General features: G+C 39.9%; 2 protein-coding genes across 3 annotated transcripts; both read right to left on the reverse strand.

Annotated features, from left to right (window-relative positions):
• Positions 1-1,150: 1,150 nt before the first annotated feature.
• On the reverse strand, positions 1,151-5,062 carry hint3 (histidine triad nucleotide binding protein 3). The gene is made up of 5 exons (XM_084556522.1): positions 4,717-5,062; positions 4,291-4,408; positions 3,996-4,065; positions 3,649-3,775; positions 1,151-3,025 (listed from the first exon to the last, which is right to left on the reverse strand). Exons 1-5 carry the CDS (start codon positions 4,852-4,854, stop codon positions 2,978-2,980), a joined length of 501 nt encoding a protein of 166 aa, XP_084412648.1. The 5' UTR covers positions 4,855-5,062; the 3' UTR covers positions 1,151-2,977.
• A 3,051-nt stretch (positions 5,063-8,113) lies between these two features.
• Positions 8,114-11,622, reverse strand: ncoa7a (nuclear receptor coactivator 7a). Of its 2 annotated transcripts, none has more exons than XM_084556700.1 (6): positions 11,277-11,622; positions 10,341-10,484; positions 10,002-10,154; positions 9,805-9,900; positions 9,595-9,668; positions 8,114-9,342 (listed from the first exon to the last, which is right to left on the reverse strand). In XM_084556700.1, exons 1-6 carry the CDS (start codon positions 11,505-11,507, stop codon positions 9,204-9,206), a joined length of 837 nt encoding a protein of 278 aa, XP_084412826.1. In that variant the 5' UTR covers positions 11,508-11,622; the 3' UTR covers positions 8,114-9,203. The 2 variants fall into 2 exon arrangements, with proteins under 2 accessions (XP_084412826.1, XP_084412827.1); XM_084556701.1 differs by lacking the exon at positions 11,277-11,622 and adding an exon at positions 10,764-10,853.
• Between the last annotated feature and the right edge of the window lie 9,918 nt (positions 11,623-21,540).

A 21,540-nucleotide genomic window follows, 5' to 3' on the forward strand; every position in this document is an offset into this window, starting at 1 on the left:
GGCTGTGACATTAAAACAGTAAAAAAATGATATTCATTTACATAGAACAGGTCTGAGCTTTGTAATCTTGTCCCAAACAGATTCAGTGATGGGGACAAACAGCCAGAGCACCACCATCATGGAAACTGAGAATGCCGTCCCAACCCCGGCTCCGTTTATGGAAGACACTGCAGCGTGCATTGTTTCTGTCAAAGGCTTAAAGGAGAACTGGCAGAAGTGGTCCAGTGAGCACCAGGAGTACCAGAAGCACAATCCCTTCAGTCATGACACAAGGCCGAGCGGGGTGGTTCCCCACAGGGGGCAGGATGATTATGGAAGACCGATCCAGGGGTCCATGACAGAACAACGCGGAAAGGACGCTCACACACACGTCAGCAGAGAGGTTCAGGAGCTGTGTGAGGTGATAAAGAACATCGGAGAATCAAGAGACTCAGATGGACGCGGAGGCGGCAGCGATGGGAAAGTGATCACTGTAGAATTTGGGAAGCTGTTTGAGCACTACGTGACTATCTCTAATAAGCTGGTGGGGATTCTTCTACGAGCAAGGAAACAGAGACTGGTTGACTTCGAGGGGGAGATGCTGTGGCAGGGGAAGGATGATCATGTAGTTATCACTTTAATACAGTAACAGGAACCATGGATTAATGTTGATGCCTTGATTCATGTTGCATGCACAGCTGTGCACAGCTACTTCATGCATTGCATAGTGCCAGCATTGTTTGCTTTATGCACAAAGAGCCTCATAAAATAGGCTAAATATCAAATATTACATTTATCACACAGATGGTACAGAAAACATGTGTTACAATCCTTTAATGCTAAATAGTGCAACTTTTCCATAGGCAAACAAGTGCATTTACCCTTTAGACTAACAACTTAATCTGAAGGCCAGATACATGCCAAAAGAAATGCAGCGAGATAGGTTCATCCAAACCGTCGTCACAAATTGGACGAGGAAAAACACCAGTTAGCAATAAGAAGTCATCAGCAGATTGTTGCCAGAGATTTCAAAGCAAAAGCGCTCAAACTGTTTGTGACAAAACTGGAGGTGACAGATTTTATACTGTGTATGTTTAGAAGGAGATCACCCTAATACTGCTTATCTTTGTAGCAGTGTGTACTTGGGTCTCTTTGCTACTTGGAAAAACAGTGCATTGTTGTGCTTTTACATGATTTAATCTAGATTTCATTCACTTTTGCTCTGCTATGCAATAAGAAAAGTAACTTTTCAAAAAATCCTTTTACTATATTTCCGTTGTCAGCTTTCTACTGTGGTGAAAGTAGAGGAGTGAGTGGCTGAAACAAAGAGTGGTTAAGGGACTGAACCAAGGCCAAAGAGAACATGAGGCTGCCTGTGACAGACAATATGGTGCTATAGGATGAACCTGATCCGACATGGCCTGGATGCTCCAGACCATGAATTTATTACAAGTGCGCTTTGTAATTAAGCAATTCGGTGTACCTGAAGCACACAGAGACAGATAGACAGTGAACTAAAAATGCTGCTTTAATGGAACTATAAGCTTGCTAACACACAACATTATAAAGTCATGGTCACAAAAAAAACTAAGAAGGGATTTGTAACAGAAGGTAATGACATATAATAAAGAAGAGAAACTGTGTCCTTTTAGTAGCTGTGGTGCTGCTTGCGCTCTGAGAACTGTAAACACTGACTGGTGTTGTTAAACTGGCAGAGAGTGTGTGTCTCACATCCAGGTAGAACAAAGGCACTGAGAAGCAGCAATAAATTATTTATTGTAAATTAACGTAATTATTTGTTGTACAATACATAGCGTTTCGGATACATTATATTAATATTGTAGTACAGTACAGCAATACTTCATTGTATACTTGACCTTTACACATGACATCAAGTCAATCATGAGATGAGTAACAAACATCTCAGTATATTTGAGCTTGTTGAGAAAACAAAGTGTACTGTACTTTACCTTCAGTGTCAGGAGATTACTCAGTGGCTCTCACTTTAAAGGAGCCTCATAAATACTGAATGAAGAGGTTACTCAGTGCTCTGACTGATATCTGCAGTGCTGTAAAAACAACACACACACTTACCAGTTAATTAGGTACACTAGTGAAATCGAGTCCTATCCTAAATCATATCTTCATGAAGGTTATGGTATTCATTATTTGTTTAAAAAGCTGAGAGAGAGTTGTTAATTCAACTGTGTTTTCATATTGTATTCTGTGGTTTGCTGTTCTCCTTAATTGTATTGTGTTGTACCGACATGTTTCCATTATTCTGACAACCCCAGAAACAGGTTTGTGTTTAATTCAAAACAGTTTAACAGCACCATCCTATGTGGATTTATTGCAGGACTGTCGTATTAGACTTCAGACATTGTTACTAGTGTAGCTAATAAACTGGAAAGTGAGTGTATATCCCTGAGGTAATATATTATGTCAATATATGAATTAAAACTTTTCAAATTTCTCTATAGAGTTCTGATTACTTCTCATTTGTTGCATGCATACAGCCAATGCCACAAAGCATGAAAGCAGTCATGCATGGCAGGAAATCAAACAGCTAGTGAGCTGTATGGATGTTTCCAGCAGTAAAACAGTGAACGTGATAGCCAGCTCAGTAAATCTATTGTTTTACTCGGTTTCATTTTATAGAAGTTCGGAAGAAGCCAGATCTGATTCACACCGTATGTTTCATGGTTCATAAATTAAATGCGTTTTTACAACGACAGATTTATTGAGATTCAGTTCACTTCTTAATTAGAATGTTTCTCGAAGATTTGTTTCAAGCAGCAAGAAAAGATTTGGCTTACTTCAAGCTTTTACGAGGCGCAAGTCCCAAACGTTTTCATATCAAAACTAAAAATCAAGTAGTGTCTTGTTACAGGCATGTCAACGTCTCATTATACCGTCATCAGCAGTGTATCGTTCAACATGACATCTCCAAAAAGTCTCCTCAGCACATTCAGGCACTGCAAGAACTGGATCCCATTGATCAGTTGGTCTCTTTTTTAGAGTTGAGAAGCTCTAACAGCTGGTCTGCCTGCAAAGCATTAAGATGTGGACAGGACAGAAAGTCACATACTTGTATTATATAAGCTTTTAAACTGTAAGATTCCCTCTGCATCACAGGGCCATGCCTGACTTTTTAAATATGTTTTTAAATATGTAAGCTGAAAAGACACCTATCCTTGTCACAAATTAGTGTAAAAAAAAAAAACTAAACACACTCTCACTGTTTCATTAAAATTATGTGAACAATCACTACAATCTGGAGTATTGTTTAAAGAAGCAGCTACAGAAAAACATATTAATTATTATTATTAAACCATGGCCCAGCAAGAAACATTATATGAGTCAAAGGTCTGCTGTCGTCTTCAAATCAAACATGGCTTTCGGAATCATAATTTGATTCAGTCGTAACGTGGACAAATCACAGTCACCCAGTGTAGCACAACTGGAGCACAGCACACTGAATAAATAAGGTGTAGCAAAAAATAAACCTGTAAACTGTGTGGCCTCATCATCCCTGCCACTACAACTAGGGATAGCCTGCATTTAAGGTGCTTTGAGCAGACAGTTGTTAATTTAACGTTTTTTAATAAAAGTGTTTTACAAAAGAAACCCTATACAATATTACTTTTAATACTGAAGCCTGGGACTTACTGTGATAAACCAATAGGAGTTGGGTCTGTAGAAGTGACGAGACATGAAGCCCATTTGACTGGCAGGTGCCAGGACATGAAGGTGTAGATGTGTGACAGAACAGAACGGGGGCCAATGGAAACCGAACCTGTAGACAAAGAAAACGGTGTTAGTGACTTGGCAACTCAAGTTTTGTAGTGCAAGATGTTCAAATGTTATCACAACGAAGACATTTCCAAATTTAAATAATCAGACAACTACTAGTAAAGACTATGTAGTGACGCTGCAGTGATCACCATGGAGCATATTCATTACTAAGGAGCTACTATTGAGTTACATGAAGAGCTGTACCATTAAATGTAGCCCACCTGACGTCATTGAGGTCTGTTACGTTGTTTTTCTGCAGGATCTCCTTCCCCATCTCGACCATCCGCTTCACTGGATGCGATAAAAGAAACATACTGAAAGATCATTTTAAACATTTGCTATTAGAAATTATCTACTATTTACTTTATGTTTTACTCAGATGCAGAATATTTTTGATGCATTGTCACCGATATTGTCTGAGGTGACATAAAGCAAAGAAAGCAACATGCAGATCTTTTCAAAGTGTTAACCATTTCCACAAGCGTTAAGTTAAAAAGCCTGCAGTCTGAACCCTACCCAAAGGCACATGTTCTTTGCTGAGTGATTTACAGTTGCCAACATGCTTGGTTGGGACGACCAGGTAATGATGGGGAGCTCCGGGTTTGATATCTCTGAAACACGAGATCTCTTCATCCTGCAACAGAAATAAAACGAGCATGAGGTTAGACAAATATCCAACTGGTATGTACAGTGAGTAGGGAAAAGAGACACACCCTACAACATAGCAGATCACCAGCTATGCACCAAATAAAAATATGACAGTTATTATACTGTATGTTACAGCTGACATGCTTATTAAAAAACAAAACAAAAACACATTAGCTATATTTCCATACACCCAGTATTTGTTAGAAAGCTAATTACGCTCATGTTTACAACACAAACAGGCTAACGCTAGCTAGCTAGGCACTCGATATTATTTCATTATTACAATTGTCTCACACAGTGCAGGAGCTCGGTGCCCATCTCATTGTTTACAATCTTGCAAAAAATACATTTCTTGTCGTATCCTTCAGCTGGGACGCTGTTAGTTTTAGGAGTATCAATCTCAGCAGCTTGAGCAGCCTGGACTCCGGCCATTTTTTTATAACATAATAAACTGTCAACTGTCAGACCTGAAAAGTCGAGCCCAGATATCACCGAGCTCACAAGGGGAGGCTGAAAGATAGCCGATCTACATTGCAGGTAAGGGAAGAAAGTTGCCACCAGAGAGCGTTGTGGTTTAACTTTAGTATACAGTCTATGGGTTTAATACACACCGATCAGGCTTAATATTATGAACACCTGCCTAATATTTTGTACGTCCCCAGCTCTGACCTGTGGAGGCATGGACTCGACTAGACCACTGAAGGTGTTTTGTGGTATCTGGTACCAAGATGTTTGCAGGTGATCCCTTAAGATCTGCAAGTTTTCAGGTGTGACCTTAATGGATCTGACATTTTTTTGTCCAGCACATCCGAACCATCAGATGCTGGGTTGAGATTTGGGTAATTTTGAGGCACGTTGTTGTGTTCCATTCCTGAACAATTTTGGCTTTGTGGCTCATCTGTCGGTTCGCCAAGGCATGCTTTTCCTTCCTTGGAGCACTTGATTGTTTGGTGACCAATGCAGAACTGGGAAATCTTTGCAGGAAATGACCACTAACCAGGTGCTCCTTCCTGAGAAGGCTGGCTTCCTTTAACATCCGCAACAAGCAACAGGTGTTATTGTTATGCCAGTATGTGGTGGCCAGCATCCTGTTCTGTCCTGTGGTGTGCATTGGGGGTGGGGGACTGGACACACTCATCAAGCGTGCCTCCTCTGTAGTATGCATGGAACAAGAGTGACAGGTAGGATATGGACAAACTTCTGGTCATTTTGGACAATGACAGCCACCCTCTGCACATTGCCATCAGCTCTCAAAGGAGCACGTTCAGTAGCAGACTGCAGAGGAGGGTATGGGAGAAGGGGGCAACACCTGCACTATCTATCTATCTATCTATCTATCTATCTATCTATCTATCTATCTATCTATTTATCATCCCACGAGAGCTGCAGTTTTGCAGAGGCTCTGATCTCGTAGTCTTGCCATCACATTGGGTTCAATCAGAGTCATTCAAATCCTTCGACTTGCCCATTTGTGTATTTGTAACACATCAGCTTTGAGGAGAAAATATTAGTTAGCTGCCTATTAGACCCCACCCTCTGACAGGTGCCAGGACAACAAGATAATCAGTGTTATTCATTCAGAATATTAGCAGTCATACTGTTAAGGCTGATCGGTGTAACTGATCTTTCTTTGTAACAAGCACTGTCACAAACAAACCAATTCTACCACTTGAACAAAGTCTTTTCTGCCTGTTTCTCTTCAGACAAGGTGACCTCAGCTGAAAATGGGCCACTTTTTGGTCAATGATTAACAAGACAAACAAGTACATTTCAAGTAATAATTCTTACAGTAAACAAAACTAGTTATGTTTGTTGTGCCATAATGACAACTACATAAATACATTTCACACGATAAAAAGATGAACAAATATTGGTCTGATAAATGCTTCTATACAGTAGTATCTCTGTCGGTGTGTGTAACTGTGTGTAGCTGTGTGTGTTTGAAGGAATGTGTGTCAAATGTTTAGTTAAAAGCTGGGAAAAAACGCTGACAAAAAGTTGGCACCAAAAGCAATGAAATGCCCTGTAGCTAGGTCATTACACCTCATCTATCCAGATGCATAACCAGAGCCAACAACTTTGCAGCAAATGCTAACATCTGACGTCTGCGCTTTCTCAACTATCTCCTGGTACTCATTAATGGAAGCCTTCATTCTGTCTTTTTCCACTGGTTGTATTGACCTCTTGTTAGACATGCTTGTTCTCTACTCTCTTATTCTCTCTCTTTCTCTCTCTCTCTTTCTCTCTGTCTCTGTCTCTCTGTCTTTTTGCCTGTCCACCTGCCATAATGCCTAAATTTTAGTTTCAACTTTGTGTGTTTGAGCGATTTGTGGTCATGACCCCAATGAGTCTAGTTGCAACTGTTTCATTTTAAAAAGACAGTCAAAACATTGTTTTGCTTTGTTGTTAAGCCTTCTTATAATCATTGTATCACTAATATAAGTGGTAAACAGCCTTATACAAACTGTTGTTACATGTTGACTAGAGTTGCAGTTGTTTGCCTTTGAAAGACTGTAACACTCTAACCTTAACCTGACGGCCTATTTTAGCTGACCACATCCTGTGCGACCGCGCAGCTCGTAGTATAAACCTTTATCTGACTTCACTGTGTTCCATGAAAACATCAGTTCCACTTAATACTTGTTACATTAAAGGCCTGGCTATTTTCCCCTATGCAATTCAAAATGTTGCTTCATTCTGATGAGGGCAAACGATTCTATGGATTATATGTTTGCCTTACTACAAACATAACCTATATTTAAATTTCAACTAAGAGATGGAAAAAGGAAACACTCAGGTTTAATTTGGTAAACGTCGAGGGTAAGGGGACACAGGAACAGCAATGGGCATGAAGATTTTTAGGGTTTAAAATCAGCATAAATGATAAAAGATATGAAAAATAGAAATAGACCAAGTGAAGACATGTTTACATCGTTGTTAGCTAATTTTACAATATAATAAGTTTTTGAGAAGACGTTTCACCACTCATCCGAGTAGCTTCTTCAGTTCTGAACTTTGTTGAACCTTTGTTGAACCTTTTTTGGATATACCATATCCTGGATGAGTGAGAACCTTCACAGACATATTGGTCTTTACATGTTCCATGCGTTCACGGCAGGGCCAATGGTACAATGAGCCCGCAGACCTGAAAAACATCTTCCTACCTTCAAGGACACCCACAGTGCTGCGTCACTCGCTGCGGTTCGGTTTTCTATGGTACTTTTGCAGCTTCACTTTCAAACCCCTTGATGTTACTTGGAACTACTTTGTTTTCATGCTGTCAATCATTTTTGAACCTTCCTGTCTGGGTAGATTTGAAATGACACTTCTCTCCATGGACTCTTTGCTCATTTTAATCAGGGGATACGTGTTACAAATACAGTAACCCAGATGACGTAGTATTGCTTTGAGTCTGTAGTCTGTTTTTATTGCGGTGGTTTGATCTTAAAAACTGAGTGCAGGCCATTGAAAGGTTTCAATTCTACATAGGTGTGCTGTAAGCTTGTGGCACTGTAAACTACTGTGTCATGTTGGTTAGTGAGTCGCTACTCAATGCCTAAAGCTTTTATTGTCTGACTCAAGGATACTCTTGCTTCTTCTCATTTTTTTTTTCATGTGAATATTCAATAGGAGTACTTGAGAGTGTTAGTTTTGTCAGCCTCTATGACATACAACATCAGCATAAATACACTGCTTGAGGCTCGAGTCACCGAAATGTGACAGGTTTGTTGCTTGTTATTTGCAGTGGGTGAGGTGAGAATGTTTAGCTATACTAAATTACGACTGCTCCACTCGGTTTGAACAGAAAAGACAAAGTTTTAATGTTTTGTTGTTGTTTTTTCCAACAGTGGCAGCGCCAGCACTGCCTGGCACACTCACACTCATATTTACACACAAACAGTCATAGATGGAAATTAGCTTTGGTTTCCTGTTAACATTTTCTTAAAAGATGTACTTAAATATGTAGATAAAAAAGAAAACATTATCCATTCTAACCAGACGGGCAGGTGGCAAATAACAAAAAGAAGTGCCCGTTAAGAGTTGAGGTTCCTTCCTCCCCAAGCAGCACACTTCTTAGTATGCATAACTAGTTGACGGACAGGTTTGGTCTGCAGGTGCTGGTGTGTTTCAAATGTTTTCAAATGGAGGACACTAAAATCAAACCCCATGTACAGTAAGAGTGCTGATAGGTGGTTTTGGGTCCCATCATATTACAGTGTTTATACCATAACAAATAATTTAACTAGAGAACACGTTCACATACAGAAGTCTACAGTAAACACACAAATGTCGTACCTTTTAAACATAAACATCTGTTAAACATAAAAAAAGTAATTTTTTCTTAAATTATGTGCTCACAGTTGTCGCAAACATTTCATTCTGCAGTAGTTTTGTGAACTTTGTGTTATAATGCTCTCCAGAATCAAAATAGGGCACGGAGGGCTTAAAGCTTCAGTTGCCAGTTACTTACTGGGCTTAGAACAGAGCTGCTGCCGATGAATAGCCAGTAGTTTAAAGCAGCAGGACTTCACCTAGCCACCGGTCTTTAGCAGGCACAGTTCAACCAAACAGGGAACTGAGCTTGTTGACCACTACAGCAGGCTTTACAGGCTTTATAACGTGCAGCGGCAATCTGAGCCAGGTGCACGGATGACAGCGTCTGCTCGATCGGGATATGTATAGTAGTGACCACACATATTCCTTGGCGTTTTTGAAGTATAGAAACCTTACACAGGATAGTAGGTTCTACGTTTCTATCTTGTCTTTTCAGAATTTCCCAGTCAGTTCATCACAGTCCAGACTTCGAGGTCTTGCACAATAAAGTCTTCATGCGTGGAAAGAGGTGCATTGCGGAAGGTGGGACAGGAAAAGCTGGCACCATGATACAGATCAGCATCCAGCCACAGGCCAAAACCGCCCCTGCAAGCCAAGAAAAAAACTATCACTATGACGTAAGGAAGAAAACTCAACAGTTAACAGTCACTTTTCTTTATAGTATGCTTTAAAAGCTGTTAATGTTTTAAGCTTACAGAAAACCTCACAGATAGCTGTTACGCTAATTACTTTATGGTCTTTCTTTCTATGACTTTATGACACTGGCATGCTGGTACTTTTTCACTTTGATGAGCATTTCTTTAGTGTATAATGAAAATCAATAACCACATAACTTACCCTCCTCCACCAATCTGCAGAGATTCCAAGTTGCCGCTCACAAAGTAGGAGTTCTCCCCACTCCACCTGTACGCCTAGATGAAAGGAAAATGTGAAATATAAGAAATTAAATCAGGGAATAAATTATGTGCAATTTGTACGAAGAACACATACAGTTCTTAGCATTAATTCTTACCACATTATAAAATTTATATTAAAAAAAAAACTTACCTGGAAGTCAGGGTTGAAGCTGAACAGGAAGGTTTCTCCTGTGCCGTAGCAGTATTTACTGATTCTGAATGGATCAGAACAAAAAGCCCCAAACACCTGAAAACACCAGATCATGAAAAGAGTTATATTGTTATTAAAAGCATCAGTTTGACTATTGTTCTAGGTTTATTAAAAAGACTGAAGATAAGGATGCATACCTTTTTGTGCATGTCTTTGATGACCAGCAGCACAGGGCTGTCCAGTTGGGCCATGTTCCTGTACAAGGTCTTCAGGCTGCTCCCATGGATGGCTGTGCTGTAGACCAGTTGCCACGGATAGCCCTGGGTTCTATCTGGCATGTGAGCAGCAAGCTGTTGAAAAAGGGGTAGCCAATTAAGCAATGCCCTGACACATGCACATACATATATATATATATATATATATATATATATATATATATATATATATATATATATATATAGTAAAAGAAACTTTGTTTATGGCTGAATCGATGCTAAATTGTGAACTTAGGTGAATTGTTGCTGAGTATAACTTACTTTCTCTAGGTGCTGGTCATCAAGCAGCTGGCTTTGGTCACTCAGGACAGGGAGAACATCATCAACCTCTTCCTGGTACTCGGGCTCCGAGTCCTCCGAACCACTCAGGCTCAGGCGGCGCTTGGAGTCTTTCACTGTGATGATCTGCAGGCACATACAAGATCAACAAATTGGTGAAATTGCTGTCAAACATTTTCATACCATACCACAGGGTCTTGCTAATGACTGACTCATTTACAGACAGTTCATATACAGGACACATGCTGGTTTACCACAGTGTCATAACCAGACTGCTATACGGAAACCTGCTCGGATGGATGGATATTGACTAAACAAACATTTTGAGTCTGAAAGTTTAGTTTCTTATACCTCATAAAAGCATCACACCTTCTAACATAATAACCTTCAGCACAGTAATCTCACCTCAACATACGGCTCCACACAGCGACTGGCAAAATAAAGCACCTTGATATTTTCTGGTAACAGCTTCATAGCTCTTGTTTTCTCTGCAGAGTGTTGCAACCCGACACACCACATGTCTCTTAACCAAACAACCATTCATCCGCCTATTTATACTCCCTGGGTTACTTTCACTCTGTGCTTGAAATGCCATTGGTTGGAAACTGGAGTAGATGTGTGCTTATTGGTTGGCTCTGCTGCAGAATAGTTTCTTTTCTCACGAAACAGGAAAACGGTTCAGGGCGTGCATAGAGAGGGGGAGAAAGGATGTCCATATATAGACACTGGTATTTCCCACAATCTTAGGGATAACTGCCAAACACTGCAGTTGCTCTGTTACTGTAAATTGCTCAGGGAGGGTTGTTTTTTATTCAGGGTTAAATATTAGATATCTCATTGTCTTCACCTAATTAACCATGAAGAGCTTAGTTTACTCTTTGGTCAGTCATTTACACACATTTTTTGTGCAAAGCTTACCTCCCAGTTTTTAGCAGAGGGGTTTACGGGGTTGTTGAGCAGTTTGTTGATCGCAGCCACATCCTTCTCCACTACCAGATAACGCTTCTGATGTTTCTCTCTGATCAGGTAGTGGGGCTGGCATTTCTTCTTTTTGCCTTTATTGTAGATTTCTGGTGACCACTGCACGAAGAATGTGTAGAGGTGGTCAACCCTGCAGAAAAGGGGAGAAAATGCACTTTTAATATTCATGAATAAGCATCACATGTCAATGTAGATAGATGGGTATTTAAACAAATGGCATTTAATACAACAATGCATTTGCAAAGACGGTTTCCATGTTGAAACATTACTGCAAAAGCAGGCCACAAAGATATATATAAACATTTATTTAAGCTGTACGCTACTATGAGAGTGAAAACAAATTGACCGTTGAAGAAATTCCTCTGTGATTCGTTGAGACGTGCCTAGACATGAGCATGAAGGAAGGTGAAGCAAGCTCTTAATGTTTTAAGCATTAATCATGATAGACTGATTTTATATGAGAACTAGCGACTCCTAGTTGGAGCTACATGTTCTGCTACTGATAACAGTTTTTCACACACACACAAAAAAAACACTTCTGCTGAACAAACTGCTGAAATCAAGCTTCTCTTCCTCTTTTCTTACGGTAACAATGCAAAATTAATTCCTTCTGGCTGCCTTTACACATAAGTTATGTAAGACATGAATACAAAGCACTTCCAGATGACTTTGCAAACAGTTTAATTTTCAGTGTTCCTTTTTTTTTCATTGGACCGCAAGAAATCAAAAGTTTTCACAGTTCGATAAATGCACAATAAATACTAAATACTGTCTGATTCAAGTGCAGATAACGCCAGCATATTCAGGACCCGGCATCACGTTGTCCACAAGTTTTGTTTCACTTACTCTCCAACGCTGTAGGCAACTCCCATGGCTGAGTGAAGATGAAGGTGCTGAGGGTAGACTGTAAGGAGAAGGAGAGTGTAGATGGTTTGGCGGCTCACTGCTGAAGAAGCATTTCCACACTGAGTCTCTGCCATCCCAGCATTTTATAGGAGCGGATCAATGGCTGAGATAAGCCCCTTTGACCATTAACCCTCCCTTTCTCGCTTTACACAGCTTTACACGGCCTGCACGTATTCGTGCAAGGATTTCACAACGGTGCTTGAAAGCCAAAACTGGTGACATATTAACCTGACCTGCTCAGGGTCCCTGTCCTTAAGTTTGACTGGAGTTCAGGTAGTTACTGTGTCAAAGTGGTGACTCAGTGGCAGAAAGCGGTGGCTTGACAGAAAGATAAACTCCTCCATGTCTGTCTGTTCTGTCTGTCTGCTTGATTGTCTGTTTTAATCATACCTTCCTGTCTTCCTGGATGTGTGGTCTATCATCTCATATCATCAGTAGTGAATTGTAAATAAATTTCCATTCAAATCAATTCTCTGCCAAACTAGAGGATTTTTTTCTTTTTTCTTGTAGTTTCACTGGAGTCCAGGTGAATACATTACTCTTTTCACTCCACTACATTCATCTTACTGTTACACTCACTAATTACTTTACAGACTAATATTTAAAGGAAGTAATGAGCATATAATACAATACATCATTATATTAAAAAAATGTAAATCTTGGTACTTTTACACTAGGGCTTCTCTACAGATTATTGATTTATTATTGATTACTGAGCTTCAGAAGTTCTGTCTCTCACTGTGTTTACATTTTAAACTGTGGATTTGGTGTCTCAGCTTCTTATTTGAGACACAATTTTGAACGCAGGATGATTAGTCGCGAATACTTCTTGTAACACGGCTTTCCATCACATTCCTTTCTCTCCCACTCACTTTCTCTCTCTTTGTTCTTTCTTGTCCAGTCTGCCTGTCTCTTTCTCACTTGTAAACTGTAAAAGAGGAACTGATTAACGGTTTGTTTGGCCGGTTTAAACAGGCCATTTTATCATACCAGGAGTGCAGAAAGGAATTGTTGTGGGCAGAAGTAAGGACACACCTGGAGAGAAGCTGTTGTTAGATTTGGGAGTCTCTGGGGTTATGAATGAGTAATTTTTGATGATAAATAGTTTGAACACTCAGTGGCAGAGGACTGGTGTTCATTACACAGACACAAACTCTGCAAGCTATCAGCTCGCGCCTATCATTTGAGACCTTTATCTTAACAGTCTCCTCCCTATCAGGATTAGACTCAAGCTCAAGCTGTAATATCAAGATTTAATCAAACCAACAAACCTTGATTACAGTGTTGACCATTTACTAATTATCGGTATTCAATACTTGACATTGTGACTTGATCAGTTTCCAGTGTTGGCTATTATCTTTACATTAGTGCTCAAACAGAATCACAGAGTTGTCTGTTTTTTATATCTGTGGTCATTAGGATTGTTGAGTAAACACAAATAAACAGGCTTCTCAAGAGATCTGAATCATCTGAACAAGGCGAGCTGTTAAGTAATCCTATTTGTGAGAGCTGCTTTGAGCGTGTTTTTTCCAAATATCTTTACTTATAAGACTTGATCTTTCTACAATTTTCTTTCTGCTTCACCAGAAAATTATTTGCACCATTTTTCATTCTACTAATCAGAATTTATTTAGTAAAATGAGTACAACATATTCTTGAAGTTAAATATAATGTATTACAGCATCATTTAAAGGACTGTATTTAATTAATAACAGACTTACGATAATATTTCCAGTACTCAAACACAGGTTTGTTCATGTTCAGATATCAGGACAGGAGATTACAATAGGAGCATTCTGAGTTCAGCAAGCAGCCATGATGTTCTTACACAAGAGAAATAGGATGGAGGAGATCAATTTGAGACAGTGTGCGCTCTGACACACAGACGAGATCGATAGGTAAACACTGACACGCAGAAGTAAACACTTACAAGATGTACAGATGTGCATGCATGCGTGCAAACACACGCAGACATGGATTCTCTCACACACCTGAAGCATGCACATGTGTTTTTCTGCACATGCACATATGCAGAAAAAAAACACTCCCCACTCTTCCTGAATGAACTGTTCAGCACGGTTCAGAAAAGTAGCAGTATGGATTTCTTCGCAGTTTCTATTAAGAGGCTCACAATATAGGATGATTTCAGTGGCATGTGATTTTGAGTTCCTCTTCATTAACTTCTTTATGGAGCTGTATTCTCAACAGTTTTTCCGGTGGTTTGTATTAGAAGGAAGAATGTGTGGTTTGCCTGTTTGAAATGACGTGAAGAGAAGTGACAAAATTAGCATCAACAGAGTTCAGAGTTGCATCTAATCATTTTGATGTTTTCTTTGTAGGAAATATGTTGGTGTCTTCAAATTTGTCTTAGAATAAGATGACTGTGACTAAAGTTGTGAAATATAAACATCTATCTGCCAATGCTGTTTGACTTAAAAAGTGAAATCAAATTGAAAAAAAACAACAGTAGAACTCAGGGCTATGTTTAATAGTGACAGTAAGAGCATTTAAACATGTACAATGCAAAAGGAACTCAATGGATTGGGACTGAACAGCTGTGCAAACTACTAATCAATGAGGCTAACTAGGAAAAAAAAGGCTTCAATTTGCTATGAAGCATAAAGATTGGACTCTGGAGCAATGGAAGAAGGTCATGTGGTCTGATGAGTCCAGATTTACCTTGTTCCAGAGTGATGGGGGCATCAGGGTAAGAAGAGAGGCAGATGAAGTGATGCACCCATCATGTCTAGTGTCTACAAGCCTGTGGGAGCAGTGCTATGATCTGGGGTTGCTGCAGTTGGTCAGGTCTAGGTTCAGCAACATTATGTGCCCAAAGAATGAGGTCAGCTGACTTCCTGAATATACTGAATGACCAGGTTATTTCATCAGTGGGGTTTTTCTTCCCTGATTGCACGGGTGTATTCCAAGATGACGATGCCAGGAGTCATCGGGGTCAAATTCTGAAAAAGTGGTTCAGGTAGCCTGAGACATCATTTTCACACATGGATTGCCCACCACAGAGTGCAGACCTTAACCCCGTTGAGAATCTTTGGGATGTGCTGGAGAAGGTTTTGTGCAGTGGTCAGACTCTCCCATCATCAATACAAGATCTTGGTGAAAAATGAATGCAACACTGGATGGAAATAAAGCTTGGGACTTTGCAGAAGCTTTTCGAAACAATGCCACAGCGAATGAGTGCTGTAATCAAAGCCAAAGGTGGTCCAACAAAATATTAGAGTGTGTGACCTTTTTTTGCCCAGGCAGTATATTATGCATTATGTGTGAGTTTTGACATTATAACTTAATGGATCACTGTGCAAGGTCTCTTTTGCACATTTCACACAGGATTTTACTTTAGTTTTTTCACATTACAAAAAGAAGTTCAACAACCTTGATGTAAGCTGCAATTCTTTCTAGATATTCAAGACCCAGTCTGAGATTGCTCGGGTCTGCTGAGGAAATTCTGTGTTTTACTGGAGCGCACACACACACAGCACTGATTCGTCATTTTCTTGGCAGTGAGCTGCCGTTTCTCAACCTCTCCTCCATTTCCCGTAAATCCCTTCTGCCGCATGCAGGACTCCAACCAGACATGGGAAACATGCCTCTGGAGGCGAACATAATAATCAGGCACGCAGGCGTGCACACACAGAAACCAGCATAACTCTGCAGGCTGACGTAGTATATTCATCCAGTTTTGTTTTTTTAGGGTCTGGGACGGGAATGCCTTTAATGGGTTTTTAACTAGCTGCAAGTTTGTTTATATCTAGATATTTTAGATGTTTTGGTTGCACCAAGCTGTGCTACAGAATTCTGGTTCTGTGTTTTTCCATTGTACTGCACACTGAGAAAAAGTATGTAAAGCTGCACTACCAAGCCAGATAAGCCAATATCCATCTTCTCCACCGTGAAAGTGGCAAATGGAAGGTTTTCTGTGTTCAACTGTAGGAAAGGGTTGTATCAGCGGTAACTAAATACAGCTCTGATAGGACTGTTTAGTAAACAGTAAAACAAGGCTAAGGATGAAATAAGTTTCTGGGCTTCAGACAACCATCAGGCTCTGTTCAAGTAGACTTCGGCTCCGGCCTGTTCATTTCTTGCGCTGTCCAGTCTGTATAGCCTGCTCTTGTTCACCTAACTAGCCACACTCTCTCCTGCTTCATCAGTCTCCCTCACCAGCTGAGTTTCCTTAGGTTCCTCAGCCAGCCAACAGTCTTGCAACCTTGCAGGACCAGATCAGTGATGCTCAGTACAACGGACCACTGCTGTGGGGCTCCTGAGGGAAACAGTATGTTATTTTAAATTTGAGGGGCATTTCCAAAATGAACTACTGGGACTATTAACAGTTATTTGCAGGCTGTTTAAATAGAAATTTGCCACGTTGTGAAATGCAGTCAGTCATGATCCTTATATGTGTGAAGCACGATGATGGGAATGTGATGGACTGGTGTTGCGTCAACAGCAAATTATGCATCATATCAAAGAGTACTTGAAGGAAATCTGAGGCCATCTGTTCTAAGGTTCAAGGTAAACTCCTGTGGTCCCATCTTACTGAAGAGCTGTCATGAAAATCAGCCACCTGATGTCTTATATACTATACTCTCCATCAGAATAACCAGAAAGGCATGCTCTTCTGCAGCATACAACTGCAAAATGTGACCAGAATGACTCTTACGGGGACAGAGAAGAAAAGCTCATTTGTTTTACTAAAGCCTAAACGTGCGGCGTTTTTGACCAGAAGCAGCATCAACACTGTAAAACATTTCAAGTCAGTAAAACTTAGAAAGGAAAGTTCACCTGCTGCCTGTTTCAAATCAAAAAGCTAACTTGATGCTATGAGTTGGTACAACTTACTAGGTTACGTTATTACATAAGAAATCTTATTTTATCTTGTCAAATGAACTCACAATTCCTCACTATTTCAACTCACATTTCCTAGTTAAGATCAATTTAACTATATTCATATCAATATCCATTTAAGTTGAGAGCACTTATGCTTTTGTTTCTACCTAGATTTATCATCTTCAAACATCAGAAAGATTCAACTCACATCTTGCCAAAAAATTTTAACATTTATTTTATTTAGGTCGTTTAGAGGGGAGGACATTAAAATTTAATCCACCAAAAACAGCCACTTTGAAATGCATTCCTGGCAGGGAAATGGCTTCTAAAACCCACCCATCTATTATGCTTATGCTGACAGTATTTTTTGCTAATGTTGTAATACAGTGGCGCAATCCTCTTTTGTAGAGCCTTGTCTCAAAGGTATCACCATTTTATGGCAGTAGTTATGTCTCTAGATTTGCCAGTATTCAAATAATTTCACCTTTCCTCCTCCCCCACCACTTTATTTCAACTCTAAACTTAAAGACATGAGCTAAATGAACATTGACCGCACAGGGAAAAACTCACAAGAAGTCAAGTTAAGTTTAGAAAACGTATTAAATTGAGTTCAATATCAAAAACTTGCCATGATGTTTGGAGTTAGAGCAGAAGCGAATTCCCGTAATTTAATGGGGCTGTTATGTTTTACGGTGAAGTGAAGAAGATGACTCACGCGCACAATTATGCTGATCAACCGTTGAAAGTGGTAAGACAGTACTCGTGGAAGCATATGAATTTGGCAACGAAAGATGGGAAGAAGTTTCCAGGCTATCGAACATGGACCTGAACAATGTACACTTTTAAAATTATAGTCAATTATACTGTTACACAAAACTTTATGTGTTTACAAGTACAAGTCGACAGGGCCCCTCCAAAGGTACGACAACTCATTTTTTTAACGGTAGCAAAATGAATGAAACAGCAACATAAAAATAATGATATAATATTGAAGGAGCTGCTTGATTGTGTTAATGATTGTGTCACTTGAATCTGCCGCAGCACCCAACCTGTGAAAATGAATATGTGTTTTGCGAACTTTGCAAGTTTGTCAAATTTGCTGGGCTGAATTTGCAGGCAGTTTAAGTAGCAGTCACCCAGAGGAAACTTCTAATAATAATTATTCCTAAAACGGGATCTGCTTAATTTGCATTAATCAAGTTTTAATAAATCAAAGATTACAATACTGGCTCAAAAAAGGTGTATGACGTGAAGTGACAGGACCACAAGTTGAACCTTGCTGAGGGATTGATTTTTAACCATCCAAAAGTCCATCGAGGGTTATTGCAAAAACTCATGAAGTGTGTGCATGTGTGCGCCGCTGATAATGTAGGAAAGTCCGTGTGTGGTGGTGGGAAGGAGAGGGGGTGGGGGATGGAGTATTTATACATAAATTATAGGGTTTGTGCACATATGTACACGCATGCAAGTCAACAGCGTACGTGTCTGAATTATGATAAAACTTGGCTGAACATTTGTCAATCAATTTAAAGAGCACAGCCACAGTTCACACTAAGGTTACAGGTGCATGAGCTTGGGTCCTGCTCTGGCAATTTAACATGTGCATATCTATAGTCTACAAATCTATGATCTAAGCTGAAAATTAAGATGATCCTAATTCAGTCATTAGGTTAATATCAGGTCTCATCCACTGAGATTTTTTTGGGTTACTTATTAACAACTTTCCTGGAAGATGTGTAGACGTGTGCCCTTTCTTTTCCCTTTCGGTGCTTGCTGAAAAGTTTTACCGCACAAAACCAGGTCATTGCAATTATGCCTTTGTTCTTTTCTTTTTTTTTTTTGCCTGCCTGCCTGCAGAACTCAATCTCAGCATTCACAAAAAAACTGGTTTGCACTGGCTCAGGAACTGCTAATCTGTATGTGAATTCCCATTCTGTCATAGATTGTTGGTTTTGGACAAGACTCTTGTGGCAATAGAAAGCATTGACACATTGTCACCCTACAGCTGAGGACTGTAAACTTATATGGCTATACTGTATGTGACATCAGTGTCCTTACTCTCTTTTTTATGTGCTACTCTTTATCCCATGTGTCTTGCAAAGTTGGCCCATATTCCCTCCCCTCCTCAGGGTGGACTGCTTACCTTGCACTTTTAACTAACTGAGACATTTGACTTTAAACGCCATTTAGTGACACTCTGGTGCAATGAGTTTAAAGGACAGATTTAGGTCTGATGACAGTGTAATAGCTCCAGCTCTGCCTTGACAGTCAGGGTTAATCAGTGATATTTCACACAGAGTAAGCTTTCCATTGACCCACATACAGAACAGTGCACAAGGTCGGACCCCAAGGTTAAAAAAGTGTGAAAATGAATTCTTGAGTACAGAGACATGCACGAGAAGAAACCACCGTGGGACTTCCTCCGCACCGCAGTTGGAGCCTCGCTGCAACTGTTTGTGGGTTTCAAGTGAAAGGAGGGTTGGTTGGAACAAATAACATGCGTCATTTCTCACATTGTGTACAAAATAAAAAGCAAAATGAATCCGCTCAAATCTCACCTTTGTGTTGAGTGGCAATTGTTTAAATGTTAGCATGCAATCAACATGAGTGTGAACTCTCTGCTTCGGACTTAATGTATTTTTAGCGGTAATGTGTGGTTTACTTTGAGGATATTTACTTCATACAGCTCCCTTAGAGAGGAGAGCATCGCCTATAACTCATCACGTCAATAATGATGATCATTACCACTGTTTTCTGTTATTAAAATCTTTTCGTTTCTTGGTAAGAATGTGAGTTTAACAGAATCTGGTAGCCTGCCAAAACTAGCTTGACTCTCAGCAAACTCAACCACGACGGCACTTTGGACGGGCCGGACTTTACATAGTAAACAGTCAAGGCCAGCATCGTGCTCCCTGTCTGCTTTTGCTTGCTCTGCACAGACATTTATGGACTGACATAAAACTAGACGTGTCTCTCTGAGTGTTTCAGTGGGACAGTGTCACCGTCGTTCACATTACAATCTCACTGTTGCTCACTATGTTTAAGGGTCAATCACAACAATCAGCAAAAGAACTGGAAAGAAAGTGGAAAACATAGATTTTTTTAATATACATTGGAAAAAAGTAGTGGAAGAACCATGACCTATTTTATGACTCATAGCTGAAGGAGAGTCGGAAACAGACAACCCCCTGTCTATTGGTTTGTGGGACACACACACATCCTCCGTAGGTGTATAGTAGTTACAGTATTTAGTTTCTGAATTGGCGTCGCTTATGTATCGTATCAAAACAGATGAATATGAGAGGTTAAGTCGTTGTCCTATTTCGTTTCCACACGTGAGGTTAAAAGTCATGTTTTTTTCAGTGTCTTGTCAGATTTTCACTCTGCTGCCACCTCACGTGTTTTGAGATGGGTTCATAGGTTTCAGTCCAAAACAGAAGTCTGTGGCAATGAACTACTTCTGCATAAACATGATGTAGAGTTAGCAGAGTTTTGATGGTACGTGCCAGTGTTGTAGTGATTTTTGATTGTTGATTGAAGAAGTACTTCCAACGGACATCATCCCCAGTTGTACGTGCAAATCCCAATGGACACTGTAAAGACTGGCAGATTGTGCCACCATTTGCTCTGAAAGACAGATTTTTCTCAAGTCACAGGCCAGGTGCACATTGCTGTCTTTACATTAACAGGTTGTACTTTCCTGTCAGTAAATTCACATTAAACTGCGTCAGTCATGGGAAGTCGTCAGCCTGTGTTTACAGGTTCATAATTTCCTGTCAGAGAAGCTTTGGGTGTTTCTGAATAAGTTACTCTACGTAAACGTGACTGCTACTGCATCAGGAAATCTGATATCTTTAAGGATGCTGATGCTTGCATTTCTCTTCAGTTTGCTGTTTTAATCTAAAGCACACTGTTGGGAAGTTCAATATAAATTGTTTAATGTATTACAGTGCTTTTATGGATAAGAAGCAGATATATTATTAGTTACACTTAAGAAAACTCTTTTTGTTTTTTACCCTAAAAGAAAGAACTCACACCCCCTCTCTGTGTTATGAAACACATGCTAAAAATAAGGCCTACTTACCTCAGACTCCTTGCAATTACAGCAACCTCCCATGGAAAAGAGGGGCTGTTTCACAACTGAGCGGTATCAACAAGATTGGTAAAGTGATTTGAACAGCTCTGAGGAACTGGGTTGCTGCCAGTAACTGTGTGACTGTGAAGTTCAAAAGGGTAATTTACTTATCATGTGTGAGAAAACAGCAGGAAAAATGAATAAAACACATTTCATGCTACAGTTTTCGCTTTAGTACTACACAAACATTTATGGTGCGGTGATGTTTTCTCTCATGCATTTAAACATAGAAGGTTTTATTCATTTAGGGTATTGCACAAGAGGTTGAGGAAGTGTTTCAATCTCTGGCCAAAGCACAACAATGGATGTTTTTCATTG

The sequence above is a fragment of the Chelon labrosus genome (genome assembly GCF_963514085.1).
Source record: "Chelon labrosus genome assembly, chromosome: 12".
Lineage (NCBI taxonomy): Eukaryota > Metazoa > Chordata > Actinopteri > Mugiliformes > Mugilidae > Chelon > Chelon labrosus.